The 26,404-nt window shown below is 37.5% G+C and overlaps 1 protein-coding gene across 2 annotated transcripts in view; it reads right to left on the reverse strand.

Moving 5' to 3' along the window:
• The window catches only part of nkain4 (sodium/potassium transporting ATPase interacting 4), a 73,456-nt gene that overhangs the window by 31,536 nt on the left and 15,516 nt on the right, over window positions 1-26,404 (reverse strand). For both annotated transcript variants that reach the window (XM_055188563.2, XM_055188562.2), the window contains exons 2-3: window positions 11,098-11,235; window positions 4,287-4,367 (exon numbers count right to left, since the gene is read on the reverse strand). In XM_055188563.2, coding sequence (XP_055044538.1) covers window positions 4,287-4,367; window positions 11,098-11,235 — 219 coding nt within the window. The remainder of the gene's footprint in view (window positions 1-4,286; window positions 4,368-11,097; window positions 11,236-26,404) is intronic.

Here is a 26,404-nt window from a genome sequence, read left to right on the forward strand (position 1 = left end):
GCGTTAACAGCGCAAAAGATCATGGGTTGAACCCAGGGAACACACATGCTGATAAAAGAAATCTATACCTTGTAATGCCAAATGCTTAAAATGTTACAATGTAGAAATGCCGCCCCCTGTGGCAACACTGAGAATGCAATGCATTTTTCTGTTGCGTTATCGATTGCACTCTGATTTTGCAATGATGTGCATTCATGTAGCCTACTTGGACAGATTGTTACAGTCCTCATTTGTTATAGTCATTATAATGAGCTTATATTAAAGGAATATTCCATTTTCTTAAAAGAAAAATCCAGATAATTTACTCACCACCATGTCATCCAAAATGTTGATGTCTTTCTTTGTTCAGTCAAGAAGAAATTATGTTTTTTGAGGAAAACATTGCAGGATTTTCTAATTTTAATGGACTTTAATAGACACCAACAATTAACACTTAACTCAACACGTAACAGTTTTTTTCAACGGAGTTTCAAAGGACTATAAACGATCCCAAACGAGACATAAGGGTCTTATCTAGCGAAACGATTGTCATTTTTGACAAGAAAAATAAAAAATATGCTCTTTTAAACCACAACTTTTCGTCTAGGTCTGGTCCAGCGCGACCTAACGTAAATGCGTAGTGACGTAGGGAAGTCACGTGTTACATATATGAAACGCACATTTGCGGACCATTGTAAACAATAAACTGACACAAAGACATTAATTTGTATCAGTTGACATACAACAACATAGGAGCGGTCCTCTTTCAACACACTTGTAAACACTGGGGCGGAGTTTCGTGTTCGTCTTCTGTGACCTCTTGACGTCATGACGTAATGCGTGGGGTCACGCTGGTGCATCACGACCAGATCTAGACGAGAAGTTGTGCTTTAAAAGTGTATATTTGTTATTTTTCTTGTCAAAAATGACAATCGTTTTGCTAGATAAGACACTTTTGCCTCGTTTGGGATTGTTTATAGTCCTTTGAAACTCCGTTGAAAAAAACTGTTAAGTGTTGAGTTAAGTGTTAATTGTCCATTAAAATGAGAAAAATCCTGCAATGTTTTCCTCAAAAAACATAATTTCTTCTTGACTGAACAAAGAAAGACATCAACATTTTGAAAGACATGGTGGTGAGTAAATTATCTGGATTTTTCTTTTAAGAAAATTGAATATTCCTTTAAGAACATATTTTTAATGAGAATAGATTTACACATTATCTCCCAGATTCATAATCTCATTATCACTTGAGCGATAATGCTGACACTTGTGATAATAGATTTATGTCTTGACAGCTGAGCTGGCACCTTTTTAGGGGGCTGAGATAAAAGAAGCCCCCCTTAAATAAGTCTAGATTTGCATGCATTTTGAAACAACATTGCTGTCATAATAGCATGCTGCAAACGCAATATATTTGGATAAAACATCCGCTAGCCACCCACAAAGCTGTCTAACATGTATGTCGCAAACTAAGCCAATTATTCCCACACAGCCACCAAAACCGCGTCAAATGAGGTTACATCTTATATTACAGCGGCTCATTACACGTGTGCCAGATTTACTCTGTTTCAGGCATCTACTGAGACTTTGGGATGTTATAATTCAATCTCATTCCACCTTCTGAAAGTGGATAAGTGCTTTTTGTTGTTTGAACAAGAAATGTGAGTCCATGAAACAGGCAGAAAAACAGCCACAAACAAGCACGTACAGAGAGAATGTGTAAATTATATAGCGAGTCCACTTCTCACTTCTAGCCCCCCCTGGGTTTCAGAGTTGGTTTCAATGACCTGTCAGCACATGTACCTAGAGAAGTTTTTCAAGGATGACTTTGGTTTTCGCAAGTACTCTAGTGTACACTTGTGCTCGGCTGCTCGACAAAGTGACCACATACTGTATGTACATTCTGACACCTTTATCTGATTGCTCACCACCTTTTGAAGCCACTTATGAAGCCAGATGCCTACATATACTGCCTTCAGAGAAGAAGCTACACAGGCTGTTCATGAATATCAGCTGACATCACTTGTCTTCCGCCATTTTAAGTACCTGAAGTGGTCACAAAAAAACTAGAAGCTATGCCTTCAATATGTTGTGAGCTATTTTTACAACACTAAGAAGGCTCGACACAACATGATACTTTGCTCGAAATATCACCTGTGTTTCTACACATGAACTCGAGCATCGGGAACATTGCCCGTGAACACAGAGTCCACCAAAAAGAAGGTCCCGAACAACTGACCTTGGCTGCTTCTGTGTCCGCTCGCCGCCATCTTGCCAGTCAAGATGTATCGATCTGCGAATGTTACTTAAGGAGGGATGAGAGTAAAGATGGATAGCTCCTAAAGCATAGTTCCATATAAATGCACGGATAATTTGTTGTTTTGTCGCAAGTGGAAAACAATATTGACCTTCTAGTTGAAAAAAAAAGCCTCATATGAGATTCATTCATTCGCATTTGGTAATCGATTCTTTGTCTGGCAAAGATGGCGAGCGGACACCAAAACAGCTAAAGTCAGTTGTTTAAAACGTTTATTTTTAGTAAAGTCTGTGTATACAAACAATGTTCTCAATTCTCGCGTTCATGTGTAGCGATCCAGATGATACTTTGAGCAAAGTTTCATGTTGTGTCGCGCCTTCTTAGTGTTGTAAATATTGTGGTAGTGCGGCCCTTTAAAAAACGCATCAGGGATCGAGTAGGCATCACACCCTAAACAAGATATTTTTTTAAAGTAGTGTTTCTTTTCATGACAGTCGAGGTGCGAAATGTTGTCTTTCGTAGCCATTTCTTGTATCCGTAAGAATCATAGACAGTAAAAGATAAGAAATCCGTAAATCGTAGCAAGCTAGCCAATGCTTGTCAGTAGCCTCCTGGTACTGGGTAGGTACTAAGCTGAAAAAAGGACGGATGACGTAAAAGTTCACATTACTGATAATCATCTATAGAATAAAATAAACAAACAGCTTTTGTGGACCAAACTTAACTTCCGGTAGACTTCCGCATAGAATCAATAACAAGAGAGACCCTTTAGAGTAGATTATTTCTGATAATAACAAGCAAAATAAATAACCAGTTAATTACCTTATTTAAAATCATAGCTAAAGCGTATCAACCATTACATAGCGGCATCGGGCGTACGTCCGATGAAACCGTCTATATGACCATAGGTGTGTGCAAAAAGCTTATAATTTTAACTTTACTTCATTTTACCTAATAATTTTAAATTTAACTGCGCCAAAAACGTTGGGTTCATGCTAGACGTCAGGAACGATGTAAAAACATTGTGCTCGGTACTTCACATTAAATCAATAGAAGGAGAGTAGACTGCCTTTTGTGGTCTCAATGTCATCGAACGTGGACGAGCTCAAAAGGTTTTACACTTGTATTTAGGGTCATCCACTTGTTATCCGATCGACCAAATCGCATCTTAACAACAAGTGTAAAAAGGGTCAAATTTTAAAGTGTCCAGGTGAATGCCTCAATTTTATTGTTAAATACTTTTTTACTGCAAGTGTTTTTTAAAAAACAAAAAATTTATTCGAGCTTGTGAAAAATAATCAGTCACACATGCTTGCTGACACTCTCAAGGGGCGTGCACACCAAAGGGTTTACGTCAGCAGCTGGTGTATGTTTCCAATGGAAGCACCACGCTTTTTTCAAAAACGGCAGCAGCTGGCACTCAGGCGTCTTTCCACGCTCAACACTGAGTGCCCAGAGTTGAAAATTTTTGGGTGAAAACTTTGGGTAAAATGCTCAGGTTGTCAATGTCGTCAATATAAAAATAAACAAAGCAGAAGTATCATTGCAACCAAACACTCAGCTGAAAGAAAGTTGGCAAGCGCCTACAGTCGGCGTCTGTCTGGCGGTTTTTTTAGTCGCGTTTAAACGCTTTTGGCGTGTGTTAGGCATTTAAAGTGAGTCATAACGTACTGAATCCACTCAACCAAAGATTCATTCAACTATCTCTGTTTGTGCTTCAAAAAAGAAATTCGCACGTGGTTTAAGGGCAAGCAACTGATGACAGAATTCACATCTGCTTCTGTTACCTTCTGTTTTTCAGGAACACCTGAGGGCTCTAACCTCATTTCATTTCCTTTGCAAAGACACTTTACTGGAACAATCTGCTGTTTTATTTACCATTGAAACACTTGAGATAAGCTGTAGGTACAAACACACCTAGACAAAGTCTGTAAAGACATCACTAATTGTCTCATTTAACTCTTAAACAGAGTCATTAAAATACCTCAGACCCAAAACTGTGAGCGAACGACCCCTGTGTGACCTCAGGAGGTGGGATTATCTCTCTTACCTTTGACAGTCCTCCAACCTCCAGGTAGAAACAGATAATAAAGACATTCCAGGCCACCCACAGCGCCGTCCATACGGTGTACTGTCAAAAGATATACACATTACAACTCCAGAAGATCAAACGGTTTTATTTTATACAAGTAAAATTGTATTAACAACATTTGTTACATTCAGTTAAATACCACAGAAAAAATTGGGGAGTTTAAAGGTGCAGTGTGTAAATTTTAGCGGCATCTAGTGGAAAGGTTGCGAATTGCAACCAACGTGTTAGTCCACTGCTCACCCCTCGCTTTTGAAACACATAGAGAAGCTACGGTAGCCACCGCCGGACAAACATGTCATCGTCGGCAAACAAAAATTGTCTGTTAAGGGCTTCTGTAGAAAATGGCGGCACAAAATGGCGACTTCCATGTAAGGGGACCCTCTGTGTATGTAGATAAAAAGGTCTCGTTGTTAGGTAATAAACACATAACGGTTCATTATGAAAGGTCTTTATACACCCCCGATAATATAGTTTTGTATTGTATTTCGCATTTCTGTCAAGAGATCCTTCTAAAAATTACACACTGCACCTTTAAATGCAAAACCCTCTGTGTAAATGAGCGTTTTTTTTTCAGACTTTTAAAGACGGGTTGCATGATCTTTAAAAACCAATGTTGACATTTGAAATAACCTAAACCAACATGCCACTACCCCAATAGAATCTGGACCTTCTGTTGATAGACCCGCCCACACAAACGCAACACAGACAACAATGTTGGTTAGTAGACACGCCCCTTACTGCTGATTGGCTACAATAGTACTCTCTTTTTCAAAGCGTTTTTCAGATATCGTGCACTCCGTCTTTAATGGATTCTGCCAACACACTTGTATTTCTGAATGTAAAGTATTTAATGAACGTATAATACGTAAAGGTCGCGCAAATGTGTAAAGTCGCACTGGCGCGTCAAACGGCTAGTGCAAGACGAGTTGTTGTGGTTTAAAAGTGCTTATTTTGTATTTTTCTTGTCAAAAATGACAATCGTTTCACTAGATAAGACCCTTATGCCTTGGTTGGGATCTTTTAGAGCCCTTTGAAGCTGCGTTGAAACTGCAATTTTAAACTGCATTGAACTGTAAATTGTTGGGGTCCAATTAAGTCTATTAAATTACGAAAAAGCCTGGAATGTTTTCCTAAAAAACTTAATTTCTTTTTGACTAAACAAATAAAGGCATAAACAACTTGGATGACATGGGGGTGAGTAAATTATCTGGATTTTATTTTTATTACTGTGGAGTATTCCTATAACCAGTTACCCTATACCAGTGCTTCTCAATTATTTTCTGTCACGCCCCCCCCCCCCCAGGAAGAAGTAAACATTTCGCGCCCCCCAACTCTCCGCCGCGACTGTAATAGTATAATTTGTCTATAAAATTACACATCTGCAAAACATTGTATCCTTATTAACATTAAAGAAAACACAAAAAAAGAAATATCAATCAACTTACAACAAAGAATAACTTTATTAACATTGTTTTTTAGTCTGTAACAGAAAAGACTTAAAATGCATCAATTTGCCTGAAATAAAAAAATCAACCCTTATTTAAAGTATAATATTTTTTGACCATTTGATACTGAAAAATTAAATTAAATATAATCAATAAATAATAATAAAAAACTCAAGCGGCTTATCAGTGTGATTAGGGTGTTATGTCTTTAAGTGACGGTGCAAAAAAAATCACTTCCTGAAAAAGTATTTTCCCCGGGGTCTCGCACGCCCCCCCTGGTGTCGCTTCGAGCCACCCCTGGGGGTCCCGCCCCACTATTTGAGAAGCACTGCCCTATACCAAAGGGTCCGTTGTGCATTTCATGCATGTTTTTGTTCTTTAGTAAGGGATGAGTTTAAGTTATTTGCTGCTGCAAATAAAAGTATACCAGAGATGCGAAAATATTTCTGTAAAGACTTATTTTTGGATATTGTGTGTGCTGTAATTCCGACTCGGGAAAGAAACTAACAGATCAGCAGCACTACAGCAGCAGATAATAAACCTCATGCTTTAAAATGTCTTTCTCTCCACAGATGGATGTCCTGAAGGTAAATGATGAATCTGAGACAGCATGAGTCATACGTTAAATCACTGTAATATAGTGAAAAGTGTCATTTTGATCTGGCGTGGAGCAAAAAAGAGCATTTACAACCCATCACAAAGACACAAGCCCGAGCAAAACTCCCTCACGTTCCCAGGAGTTTCAGCATGGCACATAACATATCTCTCATCTCTGCTTCTCATCTCCTCTGTCAAAGATTACTCACTATATCTGTTCCGTTTTCACCTGGATCTTGTTCCTTTGGTTTATCAGTGATGTGAGAGTTTTGTGTTTGACGTTAAGTTTATTATCACATGTGTGGTGTAGTCAAATATATGCGTATATGCATTACAATATGTGTTATTAAGCATTTAAAGGTGCAATGTCTAACTTGACATAAATGCAATATAATCTACATAACTACATTATCAGTGGCATATAAAGACCTTACATAATGAACAGTATTGTTTTTATTACCTTAGAACAGTGGTAATACAGTGAACAGTGAAATACATTAATTTATCATGAATTCTGTGTAATTAAACCTAAAAAAATAAGACTACTAACCAAAAGCACTACTTTTTTGTATAATTTAATGGTTTTTTTTTTTATTAAAATGTTGAGTTTTAGAACAGTTTTTTGTCACAAATTTTTTTTGGGGCGTCTGCAAATGAATGCACCGAACACAAGGGGGGCCACACGCTAAAAAAGTTTGGGAACCACTGCCTTAGATTGAGCCATTTTTATCTACACACACCGCGAGTCTCCTTACATGGAAGCCTTTGTCATGTTTCTACAGTAGCCCTAAATGGACAAACTGTTCTACAGAGCGCGTTTCGTCTCTACCTTGTCTCAGATGATGACATGTTTGTCCTGTGGCAGCTACCGTAGATTCTCTTTGCGTTTTGATATTGAGGTTGGCTGCAATCCGCAATCTCTAAAAACAGTGTTTCCCAAACCTGGTCCTCGGGCACCCCCTCCCAGAAAGTTTTAGATGTCTCCTTATTTAAAACACCTGATTCGACTCATCAACCTCCTTCCAAAATGGTAAAGACGTGTCCCTAACAAGCTGATGAGTTAAATCAGGTGTGCTTAATAAGGAGACATCTAAAACTTTCTGGGAGGGGGTGCCCGAGGACCAGGGTTGGGAAACACCGCTCTAAAAAACCCACACTGGACCTTTAATTAATCTATTTCGAAGTTCTTAGCGCTACTACAGATTTCGAAGTATGTGTTCTTAATACATAGTTTTAGAGTTTAATAGATAGAACGGTTTATATGTTTACCCTTCTGGGATGAAAATTCCCCTCTAAAATACCCAATGAATTCAAAATGGTAATTTTGTGCCTTTTCGTCCACGTCTGTTAGCTTTGGGGTCCACTACATTCTTGTGTACTACCCTTCAAATAGCAACTAGATTCTTTATCCTCCTAAGACCTGAATTTTTTGTATGTTTGCACCATAATATTTAATTCTGTGCAACTAGAACATGTTGTACACAAACATGGACAATTACACTGCTTCATGTTCAATGAAAAATATTTGGTTGATATATTTAACTATTATATTTATTGGTTCTTCCTAACCCCAAAAGAAATCTGAAAAAAGACAAACTAAAGCTCGGGTCTTAGGAGGTTAAACAGCTCACTTCCCATCTTACAAACCAAAACTAAAGGCATTATTCTCATAATGATCCTGTAAAGTTGTGACACGGATTGACCGAGTGAGGAACGGAGAGGATCTGGACTCTATAATCATTTAATTCATGGTAATTGGTTGCAGATTTAGGGAATTAAAATGCCATTGAGTGTGACGGCCATTCCAGAGGGTGTGAGTGCTTTATACTGAGCTCAGTTTTGCTTCTCTGGACTGTTTTCTTTGATCAACAGTAAGCAGATTTTCATGGGCTGCAAAACATTATTAGCATATAAGCCAAACTGACTGTTGTTAACAGTTGGTTAGCATGATTGAGTGCATCTCATAAAACTTATTGGTCCTATTTCACCCGCAAGTCAAAAGATATAAGATATTACATGTTGTTTGTACAAACCAAACATATTTTTGTGACCAATGACATTTCATAGCTTTCATCCATTTCCCAACCAGATTTCTCAAACCAAAAAAAGATGACCTTCATTTTTATAGTATACCGTCGTCAAAGACACCATTTGAAGATAAACGTAAGTGTTTACGGTTGCAATAAGCCCTTAACCGGACAGACTGGAGTGATGAAATCATTTGGAAATCTTTTAATAATTTGAATAGAAAATAATTAGAGAAGATTTCCAGTGTTATGTCCAAGTCTGTTCCCTCTATGTGTCTCTTATAGCGTTTTCATCACGTTACGTTTATAATTTATTTAGAAGGATTAAAGATTTGAATGAGTTCATAATATTAATAATATCCTCATTTATTAAATATTTCATATTTTTTTGTTTTCTATTACTTCTTTTTACCTTCTATCTTAGCCTATGTCTTCTTCCTGTTTGTTCTAAAATTATGATGTTTACATACTTAATAAATATAGCACACACACATGATGTAAAGTGTTATTAATATATAAACAGGCCTATACAAATTAATTGGTATGTAAACATAATAGTTTTATTATAGTTTTAGAGCAAATACGTAGGCTATAAGGAAGAAATAATAGAAAACAAGAAAATAATTAAATATTTAATAAATTATATTATATAGAATACATGAGAGTATTGCTCTTATATGTACTTTAGTGATTCATACTGTAAAAATAATTGATTTACCAATAAAGAACAATATATATACATAACATATATGCAATTTATTTTTATTTATTTAATTTATCTGAAAAATAAACGTAACTTGGTGAACACGCTACAAGAAACATTACACTTAAGAGAAATATAGGGGAAACAGACTTCTACAGATCACCGGATCCATAAAAATCACAGTTTAATGCTAAAACACTTCACACCGCTATTGCAGAGCTGTCACTTTCTGCTACCAGTTGAGCTCCGCCCACAAAAAAAACGTCATCTCTGTTTGCAAACACGCAAAGGTCTATGCAGTGCAATGTGCGACGCAAGTGTCTTTTGCTAGTTTGAACTTGGCCCAATTATCATTTTCACGTTTAGCGTTTTATTTTTAGCACACACACCTTTTCTTGCATATTTGTAAAAATGAACAACTTCAATACAAATGAAAACAACACAATTTTTAACATCAATCTTAAAGTGGGGGTTTTCTTCATTTGCTTAGTTTTTCAGTTTACAAATTTGGTATGGCGCCAGCGCAATTGGCTTTTGAAGGGGATGAGAGCTAAGACTGTCTTTGTTTTATTGCACGTTACGCCCAAAACACACCCATTACTCATTAGGAGAATAGGAACAACCCTTTTAGGCTGTGCGCTTTGCGGACAAACCATTTTCCCTGGGGTTAAATAAACAAAAGTGGAATCAGACACGCCTATTTAGACTGTACACCGTGCGCTTTAGACAATGCGCTTAGATCATTAAAATAGGGCACAATATGTTAAGCAACACACAATATGGCAGCTCTGGCAATTGGAAGTCCCGCCTCCCAGTTAAAAGAACCAATCATTATTCAATAAAATTTTATGATTCTCTATACGGACTACCGGCACATCCGGGAACTTGACTGTAAATTTCGTCACCGCCCCTTTTTGGGGGATAAAAAAGCAGACCCTCCATTGGCCTTCATTCAAAACAGCGAAACAAAGGAACGTTTCTACACAGCCGGCAGGCGCAAACAACTCACGAAATCACTCAGATCAAACATGTTGAGTATTTATCTGTCCACCCTGCCTGCCATAGAGCCCGAAAGATACATTAACACATTTAATTTGGTCAATATAAAAACATGTCCCTTTCATTCTCACAGCGTCAAATTTGTGTAACAACGCCATCCAGTGATTGCTGGAAATATCGCTAAGCCAGTTAGTTGTGGCTGGACGGAAAAGTGCACTCAGTACTATATAGAGACATAATATATAAACACGAAGTAACTTTCAATACGAAGTAAAATAATTCACTGGCTTCTCTGTTGACTCGATGAGGTACGAGTAGATGTCCGGGTAAGACACCTCTGGCCAATGGGGAGCATTGTTACACAAATTTGATGCTGGGAGAATGAAAGAGACATGTTTTATATTGACCAAATTAAATATGTTAATGTATCTTTCGCGCTCTATGGCCGGCAGGGTGGACAGATAATTGCGCAACATGTTTGGTCTGAGTGATTTCTTGGGTTGTTTGCGCCTGCCGGCTGTGTACGAACGTTGCTTCGATACGCTATTTTGAATGAAAGTGAAAAGTGGGCGTGAACCTGTTCAGAGACATTCTATGACGTTGCGCTGATTGTGCATATACAGCGAACTCCTGTGAGGTGCCAGTTATGGTAAAGTTGATGTCAGGTTTAAATGTTGATCGAAAATATGTGGTTTAATTGTGATTTTATCATGAGATTTTAGAGATATCTGTCTTTCCCCATTCAAGTAGATAGGACTTTAGTCTTGCAAGACTGAAAGGAACTTTGGAATTACTCACTATTATTATTATTATTTTTAATAAAAATATTAGATATAATTAGTAACTCAATAACTATTTTTACGATAACTCAATATACTAGACTTTTACTAGACAATATTTTTCTTTTAATTTGCAAAATATATAATTTTACTTTCAATTTTGGTTTTAAAATTTAACCTGGACATTTGAGTTAAATATTAGTTAAAAGCAGCACTTACCACCACAATGTAGCGAGGTCGGTACTGAATGGTGCCAAACAGGCCCAGGATGACAACCAGGATGTGGAAGAAGTTGGCAAGGATGGGAGCCCACTGATAGCCCAAGAAATCAAACACCTGCCTCTCTAATGCCACCATCTAAAAGAAAGAGAGAGAGGCAGCATATATTAATATGCAGATTTTAGCTGAGAAATGATTTGAAGTTAAAGTTAAAATAAACTGATCTGCATGACAACTCATTTTTTACTTTTTCTCTTTGATGATTTTGGTTGGAGGACTATCAAAGGATTTTTGATGCAGAAACTTCAAGTGTCAAATTCTTTTTAAAGCACTTAACACTTTCAAAGTAGAAAAACATCTCTGTAATGATTCATTTAACTTCTACTATGGCATAACAGCATTACACAAACACATGAGACCTCTTCAAGTACAGCATTAGATGTTCCCTTACAAAAATTAACCATGGTACCAAAAAACATGGCTACTGTAGTAAAACCATGGTTTTGCTAATAGTAATCAATACACCAAAAAAAAACATGGTTACTACACTTTCACCACAAAAAAAACATGGTACATTTTTGTAAGGACTGTAAGGAGGCACATGTCCTGATTTCATTACAACTTAAATCTTAATATACGTGTATTTGCAGTCAACATTGTAACTCCACTCATCAAATAATGCACAACTCTATCATTCTAACACACATTTACTTGTGGCGACAAGCTATTAAGCAGAATAGTCATTCGGACCTCATTTGGGACTCATGTTAAAGGACTGTTTAATAGGAATTCAGTCAGACTGTACCCTGGACGAAAGCACATGCTGTGAGATGATGAATGAGAGAGGAAACCATGGATTGCCAATGAATTCTGTAAAAGATGCTAATGAAATGCAAACGCTAATGTCGTTCTTGTTAAAAGAATCCTGTATGACACCTTGAATAAAACACGCTGAGATTTCTCTTCAATCATAAATGCCAATTAAATGTCAAGTGAAAATACAGCAATTTAAATTCTGCTCTAATTCCTTATCATATGAGGGAAAGATAAGACACAGATAACTTCAATGCTACAAGACTGCACATAAAGTGGGGGTTCAATTTCGTACTTAAAACACAGACCAATATGCTACTTTAAAGCAACAGAGAACCAGTTCAGAATTCTGTGCTTTATTAAAACAAGTTATTACATAAAAGCTAATACAATAGCAAAAGCTAGTCATGCTTTTTTAATAGTTTATGGTGTTTCGAGCATTGGCAAGAATCTCGCGATGCAATGCGTATCATGATATATGGGTTGCTATGCAATATGTTGCAATACATTGCGATACTGTAAAGCGTGGCAATAAATTGGGATATTTCATATTTTAGGAATAGGATATAATTTTAGGAAAGCTGTCATTTAGATGTAAACTCCAAATGAAACAACTGCCATGAATCTCTAAAAATATCAATATTGCATTTTTGAGAATCGATACAGTATTTCCAAACGAAATATCACGATAGTCACATTCTTACACCCCTAATAGTGCTGTGTCCTTTTTAAAATATTAAAGATTCTAGTCAATGTACGGTTTCATTGTGTGAAAAAAGCAAAACTTTACTTCACATTTGTGTTTCGTGGAAGAAATAAATCATACAGATTTTGAACAACATTCAGGAGTTCAAGATATATATATATATATATATATATCGGAATAACGGCAATACCGTAAATGTGCAATAAGGCTATCGCAATTGTTTGCAATAACTAAATGATTTAAATACTTAAAACAGTTATGAACAATCACAGTTTTAAACTGGTGCAAGCAGCACAGAGATATAAAGTGATTTTACAATCCTAAAGAGCATATTGCACATTATAAATTATCGTATGGCACATTATGGGCCAGATTTATTAAATAGGGCAAATTAGCATAAAAGCATTTCCAAAAATGCTCAGATGGGAGTGGTAATATCTGCGGGTTATTTACTAAAAAGGCGCAAATGAAATAACACAGGCGCAACAGCTGATTTCCATAATGACCAACGCAATCTACTAAGAGCAGCGCAAATAAGCAGAGCTGATGAGGTGCGATTGATCTACTAAAGCCTGATGCGCTTGAGTTCAGCACCACGGACATCACAGCTACTGTAACAAAGCCATAGTACACTGAAAAGAACTGGAGGACAAAATTTAAGGTTTACAAGAAGTTTTAAAACACCTGGTATTGTGTGAATCTTCTTTTATTTCCTCCAGCAAAAATAATAACTAGCTTGGCAAATAATATTTTTGAATAATATGTTCCTCTGGCATCCCAAATAAACTGTTACGTGTTAAAAAATATTCTGCCTTGTACCACACACTCTCTGATCTCTGCCAAGCCTTCTCCTATCAGCTACAATTGCAGCCATTTAAAGTGCAAAATGATTTAAGACATGCTTTTTTTCGGCGTAAAAACACGCGCAAACATTAGTAAAACGCTTTGCGGGAATCATTTAAATACTCATCTCCCGTCTGAAAGGGAAACTCCTAGAAATGCAATAAGGTCAGCCGCAAAAATAACTAGATCACACCTTTTCAGCGCTAATTATCCACTGCGTGTCTTTAGTAAATCCTGACAGTCATTATTTAACGCGAAAATGATGGTTTGCACTGGCGCAAGCTGTATGTAAATCTGACCCATAATATAGCATTATTATTGCACTTTGCTTTACAGGGTATCTGCACATTTTTTAACAGCAAATTTAATGACTTTTAAGACCTTTTTAAGTCCTCTAAAATAAAAATTTAAGACTTTATCATAAAAAACAGGAAAACTTTTCAGCGCGACATGACACAGAATTGTGTGTTGAAGCATAGCACGGCACAGCTCACCTGAGCCACACTCAAGACACATCCCAGGAAAACAACTACTTTTATACTAAGTGGTAATTCGCCTAACAATTCTGACATGGTTGACTGTGTATGTAAAAATCTGCCTTTAAGGTACTTCAGTTAATTTCTAAATTCTGGGCCCTCTTAGCATTTTGAAAAAGACATGGAGGACAGCCCAGAACATTACAAAGTTCAAATTTATTTCAAGTGGTACCTAAATACATTTTTAAATTACATTTTAGCATATTTCATATTAATGTACTAAAGAACAAAAAAAAGTAGGCTATATTAGGTAAAACATTAGTACATGAAAATAGAGCACTTTACGTGGATTATGGAATTGTACTCTTTTAACTTGAGCTTACTGTACACATACAGTATTGCAGAACATTTAATGATGAAAGGGCAAAAATAATGTTACATTTTATATATTTCAGGAAGCCTCTAGTACTTTTCCTAATTTTAGGTAACTAAAGCTTCTGGTTGCAAAGCTGTTGGAGTTTTTGACTGAATCAATAATAATTTAGCACGAATTTGGCTTTATTCCCCAATATTAGCTTTCATTGTCTTTGATCAAAGGCAATGAATTCGTCCAGGAATCGTAAAATCAAAATGCTTAAAAAGTGGGTTATATCTACCACATTCATCGGATCTTGCTCATCCAACTTCCACTCCGTTAAATCCATGTTAGTAATGAACTTGCTAGCAGCGGGATAACATCACCACCAGAAACAACTTCTCGTTTATTTTTGATTGCCTGGTAGGATGCATTGTGTGAACGACTTCATTAGGCGCTGCAAAAAAACGACAAGTGGATGACATCAGAGTAACGCGAGAGCGATTTAAAATCAGCCTCCTTCGCAAGATTTCTCGTGGTACCCTGATGTCATCTGCGTGTCGATTTTGTGGCGCTGCGTAAAGTTGAAAGCACACTTAAAAAACTCGAAGAAAGCAGCTGAACTCGACAAAACTCCCATGCGCCTCGTCCATTTATTGAATATAGCCAGAGGTGGAAAGTAACGAATTACATTTACTCACGTTACTGTAATTGAGTAGTTTTTTTGTGTATTTTTACTTTTTTGAGTAGTTTTTAAAATCTGTACTTTTACTTTTACTTAAGTATGTTTTATTTAAAGTATTGTACTTCGCTACATTTTAAATCATATCCGTTACTGAGTAAAAAAATATTTTAAAAAGCAAGGTGATAAAGACGCGCAATGGAGGTAAATGGGCGGGGCTCGGGGGAACGCGCAAAAAGAACCATGGAGACGGACGAGACAGGCGCGCGCTAATATGCAGACCCGCCTCAGTTCAAATCTTATAAAAGAAACCCCTGGTGGTCATATTTAAGCGACCACTGACGCGAAGCGAGTGTTTCATTCCTATGAAAGGTAGGATTCATGCTCTTAAGTACGAAATTATAGACGCGTTTTTAATACCATGCGCATTATCTTCCGAGGTCTAGCAGCTTCGCGTCAAGTCAAACACAACTTCAAAACGTCCTCGAGAATGCGCGGGTCATTAGACATGCAGAGAGAGAGAGAGAGAGAGAGAGAGAGAGAGAGAGCGAGAGAGAGAGAGCGTGAGAGAGAGAGAGAGAGAGAGAGAGAGAGAGAGAGAGAGAGAGAAGAAAAAAGGTCATCATCAGGTACCCAGGTCAGGGAAGTAAGAAGATAATAAACGTGTCAAATGTATATAGAGATGGCACTCATCTCATTATATGCTCATTTAAACTATATATAGTTTAATAAAATAATGTATGTTACCAGCAATACATAAATTACAATCTTACTAGTGATTGTATTTACAAGCTGCTGACCACCTTCAAAAGTGCATAACTCACATGTAAAAATCATTAAACAATTCCATAAATGTTTCTTACTTTAAAAAAGCTTTTTATTTTAATAACTTTTTGTTATTGCACGTTCATTGTAAAGATGTTCCTAAAATTAAACACAACTAGTTGAAGATGTATATTCCCTTGTCGTTTTTGAACTATACTAGAATCCTCCACCTCTTCCCGCTGTAAAAAAAAGTAACTTTTACTCTGAGTAAAGTTAAAATGACTTACTTTTTACTTTTACTTGAGTAGATTTTTAGACAAGTAACTTTACTTTTACTTAAGTAAAATATTATTAAAGTAACTTTACTTTTACTTGAGTACAATATTTTATTACTTTTTCCACCTCTAAATATAGCAGGACAATTTATTTCTTACTTCTCAGCGTGAGAAATACAAGGTGTGGCGTGTGAACTGACTGAAACGCGTGTGTCTCACGGTCAATGCGTGAGACTTGAGAGCCTGTGTATATAAATAGGGTTACTGACTAAAAAATAGTGACTAAACACGACCCAATGACACGACCCTCGTGTTTAATCCAACCACGTTACTTACTGCTTAAATCCTGATTTATAGCTAAACGCTTCTGACAATATCACCATATATTTACATTTAAGAGCTGATATAACATTACGAGGTGATTTTGGCTACATTACCTGTGTGTCTCATGCAGTGCAGAGCTTTACCGTTGCTCTTCTCGTCTTGTTGTGCTATAAGCGCTTTTAAAAGTAAAAGTATTATTGTAGATCGCGTATATATAAAATATGAGAGAATAAACACTGCCAACTGTTAATTCCTTCCCCCACGTGCCATGTGTGAGGTGCTACACGACGCAGGATGAGAGAGAGAAAGCACGCGCACACGAGAGAGGCGCCGCTGAGCGCTCGAAACAATGAATAAAGCTGTTTCAATACTAAAATATTACAATTATAATATTACAAATACATATAGAAAATTTATGAAATATAACAATGTATGGGAAACACTGGATGATGAGTCTGACATGAAATTTAAGACCTTCTTAGAGGAAATTCCAGATTTTAAGACATTTTAAGACCTTAAAAATCGAAAATTTTATTTAAGACGTTTTAAGACTTTTTAAGGACCCGCGGGGACCCTGACTTTAATATCGTGCAAACCAATAAGTGAACTACTCCTGGCTTTTAACACATTGTAATGTTTGTTCCTGAAACACAATCAATCATTTATACATTCAGCATTGACTTATTGTGTAGTCAGGCTATACATTTTATCAGTAGAGCAGATGAGCTACAAAAAGGCAAACAGGAACGTTGAGAAATCTTCAGCTAAAATGGTACAGAGTTATTAAACCTGATTTCTGGAAACAGACACAATTCCCGGTATGTGTTAACTCTATCCAAAAGAAGTATAATAATCAAATAAATACCCAGAAAAGTCTAAAGTCTACAGTTAGACATGACTCCTTTTCTTTTTACTGCCCAGCCCTCACGCTGACATTTCAAAACCAAATCCCAGAAGACACAAAATCCACAAAACCCAGCATCCTATGACAGCATGAGTTCTGGGGAAAATCACACTCTTAAAAATAAAGGTGCTTCCTGATGCCAGAGATAAACTTTTTTTGGTTGTATGCTTCCATAAAGAACCTTTAACATCTGCAAACCCTTTCTGTTTCATAAAATTCCTTTGTAGTGAATAAATGTTCCTTAGATTATTTTCATAAAAGTATAAACGAAATAGTTCTTAGTAGAACGTTTGACTGAATGGTTCTTTTTGGAACCAAAAATGTTTTTTTCTATGGCATCGTGGAGAACCCTTTCCATCATCTTTCGTTTTAAAAGTGCAGATCTGGCAGATACAATTAAGTGTGATCATCCTGGACATTGTTTGAACCATACAGAAGGCGCTGAACACACAGTAGTGGGGCAGGTTGTGTCAAAAAAGAAATGGGGTGGGGGTGATGGATGAGAAAACAATGAATAGAAAAGAGAATGGAAAGAAAACATGTCAGGAGTGATCATGAAGAAATGGAGAAGCAGGCAGAGCATCATTAAAATCTGGTGACAAATGACAGAAAGAGAGAGAGAGAGAGTGAGGGAATAAAGAGAGAGAGCAAGAGGTAAAGAGAGAATGGGTAAAGCTGTGTTTACACACACAGTGATTTACAGCAATGTATCAACCAAGTAATTCATTTATAACAACAATTTCTAGAAATGTAATGTGGGTCGTGTCAAGAGATAAAACAAATTAAAATAATAAACAAAGCTTAGGGCCAATCTCATTTTTCTGTCTTACGCCTTCCCCATTGTCTTCGTCTTCCCCTTGCCCCTCGAAACCAAGTGAAGGGGTAAGACAGATCGTTCGTCTAAAAAAATGAGACACCACTCGATTACCGTTTGCGTCACCTTCCCTTGCCGCTAACTGGCTGTTACATAAACAGACAAGCGTTGACATAAACGAAGAAGATGCCGTCGTCTCAGGTTGTGAACTGAGCTCAACAAATAGCGCATAACTTAGCTGCTAAAGCTAGCGCCTTAACTAGCGATTCAAAACAAAAACATTACAATTAAAACCGCTTGAACATTTTATTATTTTATTTAGTATCATAAAACATGAGTGTCATAATATCTCAATTAAACTGCATAAAATAAAGTTACTTTCATTTGTGCGACTCCTTGACAGTTCGACGTTCAGCCATAAAACATCTTTATGCCGGCTCTCCTGAGAAATTCCTACGTTAAAGTTTACCCCTCTCTTTCAAGTGTGGTCCTTATCACACTTCGTTTCAAGGGCTATGTATCCCTATGCCTTGGCCCTAGCCCTTGATCAAACTGAGAATTGAGACGCCACTTCGCCTCACATGAACGCGCAAAACCGAGGGGAAGGGGTAAGACAGAGAAATGAGATGCACCCTTGAAGTGGTGGTTTAATGGTATTTCATGCATTCTGACTTATTAACACAGTTATAGAGTTGTTTCCTCATGCTAAATGTAGGCAAAGTGTCAAAAAAGCAATTGGGCGTATTACAGAGTATTTCGGTGCCAAATGCACTTCTCCAGGGTTCGTACAAGTTTTGGAAAGTTTTTTTCGATTACAGGTCTAGGTGACGTTTCAGGGGTTTCTATACGTATCACTTCTTTATATGGGCACTTCACCCGGAAAACCCCGACCACCCCTGTGTGTGTGTTTGATGGGCTGGATTTCATTGAAAAGTCCCAACTGGGTCATGAGTTGCATGCGGTAAGTAAGACATCTGTCTTATGTTGGAAATAGGCGCGTGCATATTATATAAATGACACGAACATGTAGTGAATCATAAGTTATAAGTGTTGTATAGTGTTGCATGACTCGTACTCGCCCCTCCGCGGTAGTAACTCCTCCTTCTTCATTTTTTCGTACGTTATCGGAAAGAATCGGTAAAGCTAATCTTTCTTTTATAAATCTGATTAAACTAAAGACTCTTCAGAGATATAAAGGATGTAATACTACTCTATAGGTACTGCAGATTAACATCAAAAAATGCAGAAACAGCTTGTGTTATGTGAGCTTTAACTTTATGCAAATAAGCAGCAAAGTTAACTATCGATGGCAAAAAGAAAGAGACTGCAAGCGTCTAAGGCTGGATTTACACTGCAAATCTTGATGCCCAATTTCCAATTTGTTGCCTGTATCCGATTTTTGTTAAAAGTGACTTCTATCCGATATCTGCATTTACACTAAACACTTTGGAATTTTTTTTTTAGGTAGACATACTGACCCAGAACCGCTTAAACCTCAGAGGAAGTAAAATGTCGCAATATGCAATAAACACAGACAAAATTATTATACAAGATTATAGAGGTTTATTTCTGTAGCAAGACATAAAACTTCAACTTTACTCCACTAAGGGTCTCCGAGGGTCATATAGACCGGTTGCACGGCGACGTCACTAACTGGTTGCGCGCGCAACCGAGAGGCAGAAAGAAGAGACGTGCATTGTGTTGTATGCTAGTAGCGGACGGTGTCTGTAAGTCAAAATGCCAAGTAGTTGTTGCGTGTAAAATAGTACCAACAGAGTCAGTGCTGGGTGCCTGATGTTAACATACCAGTAGATGCGACTATTACGTTACTAGCCTAACATTATAATTCATACATGTATCACAGTAACACTGCAAAAATAAAGACAGAAAAACAGATCCAACTAAAATCAAGTTTTATTTATATACAAACAATAAAGAACGCTTCAATAATTAAGGTTGTTGCAGTAGCGGATAAGCTCACCAATCGGGCTTTCTGTTTCCTGTAAACTTGCAATCCCTCTATACCACATGTAAATGCGGCCTAGGTCTAGTCAGTACAGAACAGTGAATGTATTTCAGTGATATGACTCATGTGATTTAATTTGTCTTGTACCATTATAAACATCAGTCACACTGTGTGGCTATTACAGCAGGCACCTCATAATTCCATCATTACAGAATTATCAAGCTGTTTCTGGGTCAGCTCAGCTTTTAGCACAGACGTATTGCTTTAGGGACTCTAATACAAACTGTAGGGCCACTCACCCCTCAAACACTGCTGGCAGCCATTGGTTTTAACTTATGTATCTGTATACTTGGAAATTATTTCATTGGGGGGGCAAGTAGATAACTTTTTTTGGACACTAGTGGTGTAACAGTACACAAAATGCTGCAAGGATGTGAGACATGTGTGTAATGGTCAAACAAGTCCGTCAAGCTTGTGTTTGCATAGAAAAGTAATGGAAAAGTAGTGGCGGTGAAATGAAAAGGGGGTTCACCTTAAGCGGCTTTGCTAAACAAACTTGCGGTCTGCCAGTTATTATATTTGTGTGGGATTTGAAAAATGTTCCGCACATAAAACAAGTCTAGTGTTACCTGTTATTGCATTCGGTACACACGTGCACCAAAACGGAGGTCCTGAACAGAGATGGTTCGGTACGAACACGTGAAACCCTGGTGGCCTCGAAACCAATTTGGCCCGCTGCTCCATTTGATTTCATTCATTGTCTGACGACGACACCAATGTAGCTGTTAAAATGTGCATTCAAAATTGATTGACAGGTTTAGCTCAATGAAAATAAACCTACCACTAGCCACACGATGTTAAAACTACCCGAGGCTGCTAATATTATACACGACCCGTTTCTGAGGCACATGTGAAACTTTAAGACCCGGCCCCACATGGTTCAGACCTCGGGGTTCCGAATCTAAGTGGACTTGTAAAGACCTTTAGTGTGCATCCGGCGTAATATGCACTTCATGTGTACAATAAGACTCTGAATGTTTATTACATAAATAGCAGTAGGTGACTAAATTTCAGTATACCGTGTTCATTTGACCACATTTCTCTGCCGAAGATCCACCACAAACCAGTACATGCAAGCTAATGGCTTCTCGCCGGAAAAAAGAAAAATCAAATTATTTCTAACGACACACAAGAGGATAACAGTGATAACTGACGCATTAGTAATCTTCTAAGCAGCCAAAATTCTGAAAGACAGACTCTTATTTGTTAGTGTGGGAATTAGGCTAATCCGCTTCTGGAATTTGGTAGGGGGTGTGACTCTGTTAGTTGGTCAAAGTCTGGAAAAACCATGATTTCTTTGTAGCAACATGTGCGGCAAACAGATAACACTTATTACAAGTGCACAAGAGATATAACACACATCTGATTTTAATACAGACTGACATAATTGCCACAACATTCTCACTCCCAAGACATCAAGAAAACAAAGCATTGTGACATGTCTTTCTAGTCACTTTGAAGATGCTTAAGGTACCTCTAGGCGTCACTTTTTAACACACAGGGTATATCCTCCTTTATCGTCATTTTTTGACATGCAGGGTACTTTCAGTTGTTTGGCTTGTGTATGTGTACAAGTAGAAATCTTTTATAATAATGTATATTTTTACTTTAAAGATGTAACTTTTCAAAGATGGAACTTTAAATCGCTTTTTTCTGCTGGAAATGACGCCTGTGGTTTCCCACTGGAGGCAATGGCATTCATACTGTAGTTTGTCTACAAGTGTTGTAGTCGAGACCACCGAGACCAAAAAAGAGAGAGACCAGAGCGTGTCGAGACTAAGACAAGACCAAGACTTTAAGAGGCCAAGACCAACACCTAGACCATCAAAATGGATGAAATTACATTTTGGATATTATGGGCGTTTGTATTAATTTGTTGACCGGTACAACAGAAAAATTAAATAAGAAATATATCAATGAAGTTTGACATCCAATCACAATAATGATGTTTATAAAAAAAATAAAAAGTACCAGCAATTTAGTGTAATTCCTGCGGTTGCGGTCTTGACCGGTCTTTAAATAAAATCCTGAGACCACAAGGGCCGTTTACATTATAACGATAACTATAACGATAATAAGTAGCGTCCATATTACCGAACGATAACGATACATTTACGCTAATTCGCTCACGCGCACGACACTCGCGCAAATCACTTGCCTTTAATATTGCATATTTCTTGTTATAAAAACTTTTTAAATTGTTTACATGTCACATTTGTAAATATGCTGTTCGGGTTGCATTTACACAGCAGGTAACCAGCAGATGTCCTCAACACACTGCGTTTCACGTAACTCTAAACAGTGAATCTAAAGCCTGATTTATAGTTTTTAACAGCGCGTCAGTTCTACGCGGACCGCAAGCGCTGTGATTGGTCCACCTCCCGTCAGGCATTAGGCATTTCCGTCATAGGCATTTCCATTTGCAACGGTGAAAACAAAGATGGGCCAAGTTGAGGAGTGATTTAACTCAAGCTGCAACGAAAGTCACTGTTTATTTACTTCCATCATTGCTGGTCTTCTCAAATCATACACAACAAGTTGCTGTTTCTTCTTCGTTTGTGGGTTAACTTGCCAAGCTGCTTCTTCATTAATGGTCGTGCGGCTACTGTGGTTACACGCGTGGATCCTGCCTACCAGCGGTCTGCGCGTGTTTGCACATCGACTCGGACGATGCCGCAAAAGTATAAATGAAAACTGATGCGGAACCTACGCCATAGGACCTATGCACAACTATAACAAGCCCTTAATAGTTTGTGTAATCCCTTATCTTTTGGTGTAGTTAAATGTAGTAGAATAAAAAGCATTACGTAGTGAATTTCACAGCAACTGCATCAGCGCTGGATACTACCTGAGGTAATTTTATGTTATAGACCTCAGCAATGAGCTTCACTGTCATTTCAAGTGCATGTGCACTTGAAGTTCAAATATATTTTATTGGCTGTCAATGGTTTATCGTTCATCAGGTGAAAAAAAAATCGCCCAGAAAGTGATCCCAACTATATCGTTGTATCTTTATTGGTATAGTTGTTGTGTGAACTCCGGTATTCTCTTTAATATAAAACGATTTTTAAAACTATATTTTTCATAGTTATCGTTATAATGTAAGACAAGACAGAGACCAAAGACAGTCAAGACTAAGATAAGACCATTAAAAAATGGTCACTATCGTCTACATCGTGATGCCTAGTGGTACCTCTAGTGTCTTCATAGTGACACGAAAGGTGTGTGACGATGCTTTGTGTTTGACACCTAGGACATCTCCTTTTGTTTTTTACACTGTGCATGATGCAATGCATTCTGGGATTGCATTCTCAGTAAAGACCCACATTATGCTGCCATAACATTTGGCCAGCTATGTTAACATATCAGCGTAACTGCTAATAATTACTATTTACTGTTGGAAATGCACATAAAATACATCATATCCAATAATACGTCAATACAAAGGTCTATAAATCTAACACGATACGTGTAACTGTGTGAACATGAGTGGCCTCTGTATCCAAACTTCTAGGAAGCTTACGTGTGAGATATAAGAGAAGAGGAGAGATGTGTGTTTAGTGTTTCATACAGTACATGCACTAAACGGCTAATGATGAAGAATGAGGATTTTTCCTCTTCTCTCTCACTTGTGGGATTCATTAGCATGTGTGCAGGAATGGCCAAATGCTTTTAGAAGCTGAAAGATGAAGCAAAGGTTCCTGGCAAAGCCGTCCGAGCTCCGTAGTATCAAATTTACCCCCGCTCCTTAAACCGGCCATTTCCCTTAGATTAGCTTCGGCTAACCCACAAATCAACTTGTGTAATGCTGCTTTGTTGTCTCTGATCGATTACAGCGAGGCCACGCTCCGCTGCCGTAATCATCTGTTTAAAGTGCCGCAAATCTTATAAATGCGCGCGCGTAAGCCTTTAAATCATTTGGAGAAGATATTTATGCATGCATGCGAACGTGGGTAGAATTGGGAATGAGGACAAATTGGAAAAACATTTTCCATCTCTCGAAAACATACGAAACAACAAATGCTTTGTTCAGTGCTAATAAATCTGTTTGCGGGAAGTTTGAACATACTTGAACACACTTAATCTGGTTTTACATTTTTTTTCAGACAAACATAACACCCAATGAACATATTTTTTGCAAAAACAAAACTGGTAACACTTTACAATAGGGTTGTATTTGATAACATTGGTAAATGAATCCTCGCTATTTGTGGCATTCCTAGCTTTCTAAATGATAGAGAGGGTGTGATTTCCGGACCGTGACCCATGACAGCATTCAGCTACACCCACATCAGAGAGATGGGTCTGCATTAGAGAGGTCACCCATTCTTCGTAATGATATAAATGGAGATTCTGTTTTCCATCTCTGATAACACACCTGCTGTACAAACATCAGACACAAAGATAGAAATGAAACCTATTTAATGTTTTTTCCACGACCCCAGTTTCTCACTTTTTTCCTGCTCTCTGACCTCAGTCAAAATCCTTTCCATAAGGTCACTTCTTCCTCGTAACTTAAATCTGATAGGCCCTATGTGTAACCGTTTTTTGCTACACAAAGTTTGGTCCAGCATTAAAGCACTTGATGTTTTTCTCCTATTGTGTATTTGTTTTATCTTGAACAATACAGAGGTTATAAATGATGAAAATTTACCGTGGAGCAGTAGCTAGGCACAAATTTTTGCCACGGAGCAAGGAGTGACCTTTAATTTTAAACCCGACCTGTAGTAATAACTTCAAACGCAACATTAATTCAATGAAAAAATTACCAAATGAAACCTGCCCCATCACATTCCCTTTAAAGCATAGTTTGCCTTTTTTCCTAACCACAGCAAAAACGTGACAGCTGCCAGATGTGTTTCATCAAAGTGTGTTATAATTACATCTCTGTGGCATTCATCATTGTAAAATCCATCATAATTCATCTTTATTTGCCGTAAAGTAATTATACTCCAATCACAGTCAGCTGTCCGGTTGATAAAGCCGTTAATTAGAACATGAATACAGCTTGTAAAACATATAGAGGCTTTCAGCCAGTAAAATCTGTTCAAACGTGAGAGTAGATGTAAAGCACATTCATTTCAATGAGAAATTTGGCTTGGTAAATAAGCATAAATTGCATGGTTGCTTGTTTACCGCCACAAGTAAAAGTCATTCATACCTGACACACCTCACATTTACAAACATACTGAATGCACAAGCAGAGATGCCTGACCTCAGGGTCAGCAGGAAATCAATGAAATTGACCGTTTAGAAAACCTGTAGATGATCCCAGGATATTGGTTTCAGTCTCGAATTGACCATCAACAGTTTTGTTTACTGCCCATCTGATGCTTAGTGAATATTGACTGGGTCTAATCTGACTGGCTGGCATTTGTTGGTTTGACAACTTTGAACTTAAGAACTAGTATTTAATGCTGGTTAAAGGTGCTCTAAGCGAATTCACGCGTTTTAGACCATAAAACATTTTTTGTTACATACAGCAAACATCTCCTCACTATCTGCTTGCTGCCTGTCCGCTGATTAAACTGTAAAAAATGTGATCTCTGTAGACACCCCAGGCTTCACAAACGGCAATAACAACAAAGTGGTCAAACCTACCACCAGAAACAATAACAAAGTGTTCCAGCCAATAAACGACAAGAAGGATTTGAGGGTGGGGTTGGGCGCGTTCATGAAAGCACGGAAGAGAGGGGGAGGAGTTAGCTACGCTCCGTTTGTTTGAAAACAGTTCAAACATCAACAGAAAGTGACGTCTCACAGATTCGCTTAGAGCGCCTTTAAAGTCACCTAAATCTTTAAACATTAGTCTAGTAAATTGGTCTACACAGAAATTAGTATTTATTATTATTAATTCAAAACTCAGTCCACCTGAAATCAAAATTTTATTTTTCTGGCTTCGAGTATGAATATGTTAGTCTTAAAGATATCTAGTGTAAAATCTAGTGTGCCCTTAAACATTAGCATTTAGATAAAAAAACATTCAAAACAGATTAAGGATTTTGATGACATCATTCTGCACTTCAGCTTCTCATTAGGGCTGCGTTCAGCTACGACAAAACACACAACGTTTTTTAAACAGAAACGGTGATGGGTTGAACATCCTGTTTTGATGACGCAAACATTGCAACTACGGTAGCTGAGAAGGAAATTCTTTGTGTTCTTTTTTAAATGTTTCCAGAGACTGATGAATTCGTTATAAATGTGTTCAATGCTGTAAAATATGCTTGATGTTACAGTCCCTGCCCTTGCCGTCCTGAATGAAACAGTACATTTCAACTTGCACCCATTGTGCGAGCTGTCTCTTTAGTATCTCAAGGTTTA

This window comes from Misgurnus anguillicaudatus, chromosome 13 (assembly GCF_027580225.2).
Source record: "Misgurnus anguillicaudatus chromosome 13, ASM2758022v2, whole genome shotgun sequence".
In the NCBI taxonomy this organism is placed as follows: Eukaryota; Metazoa; Chordata; class Actinopteri; order Cypriniformes; family Cobitidae; genus Misgurnus; species Misgurnus anguillicaudatus.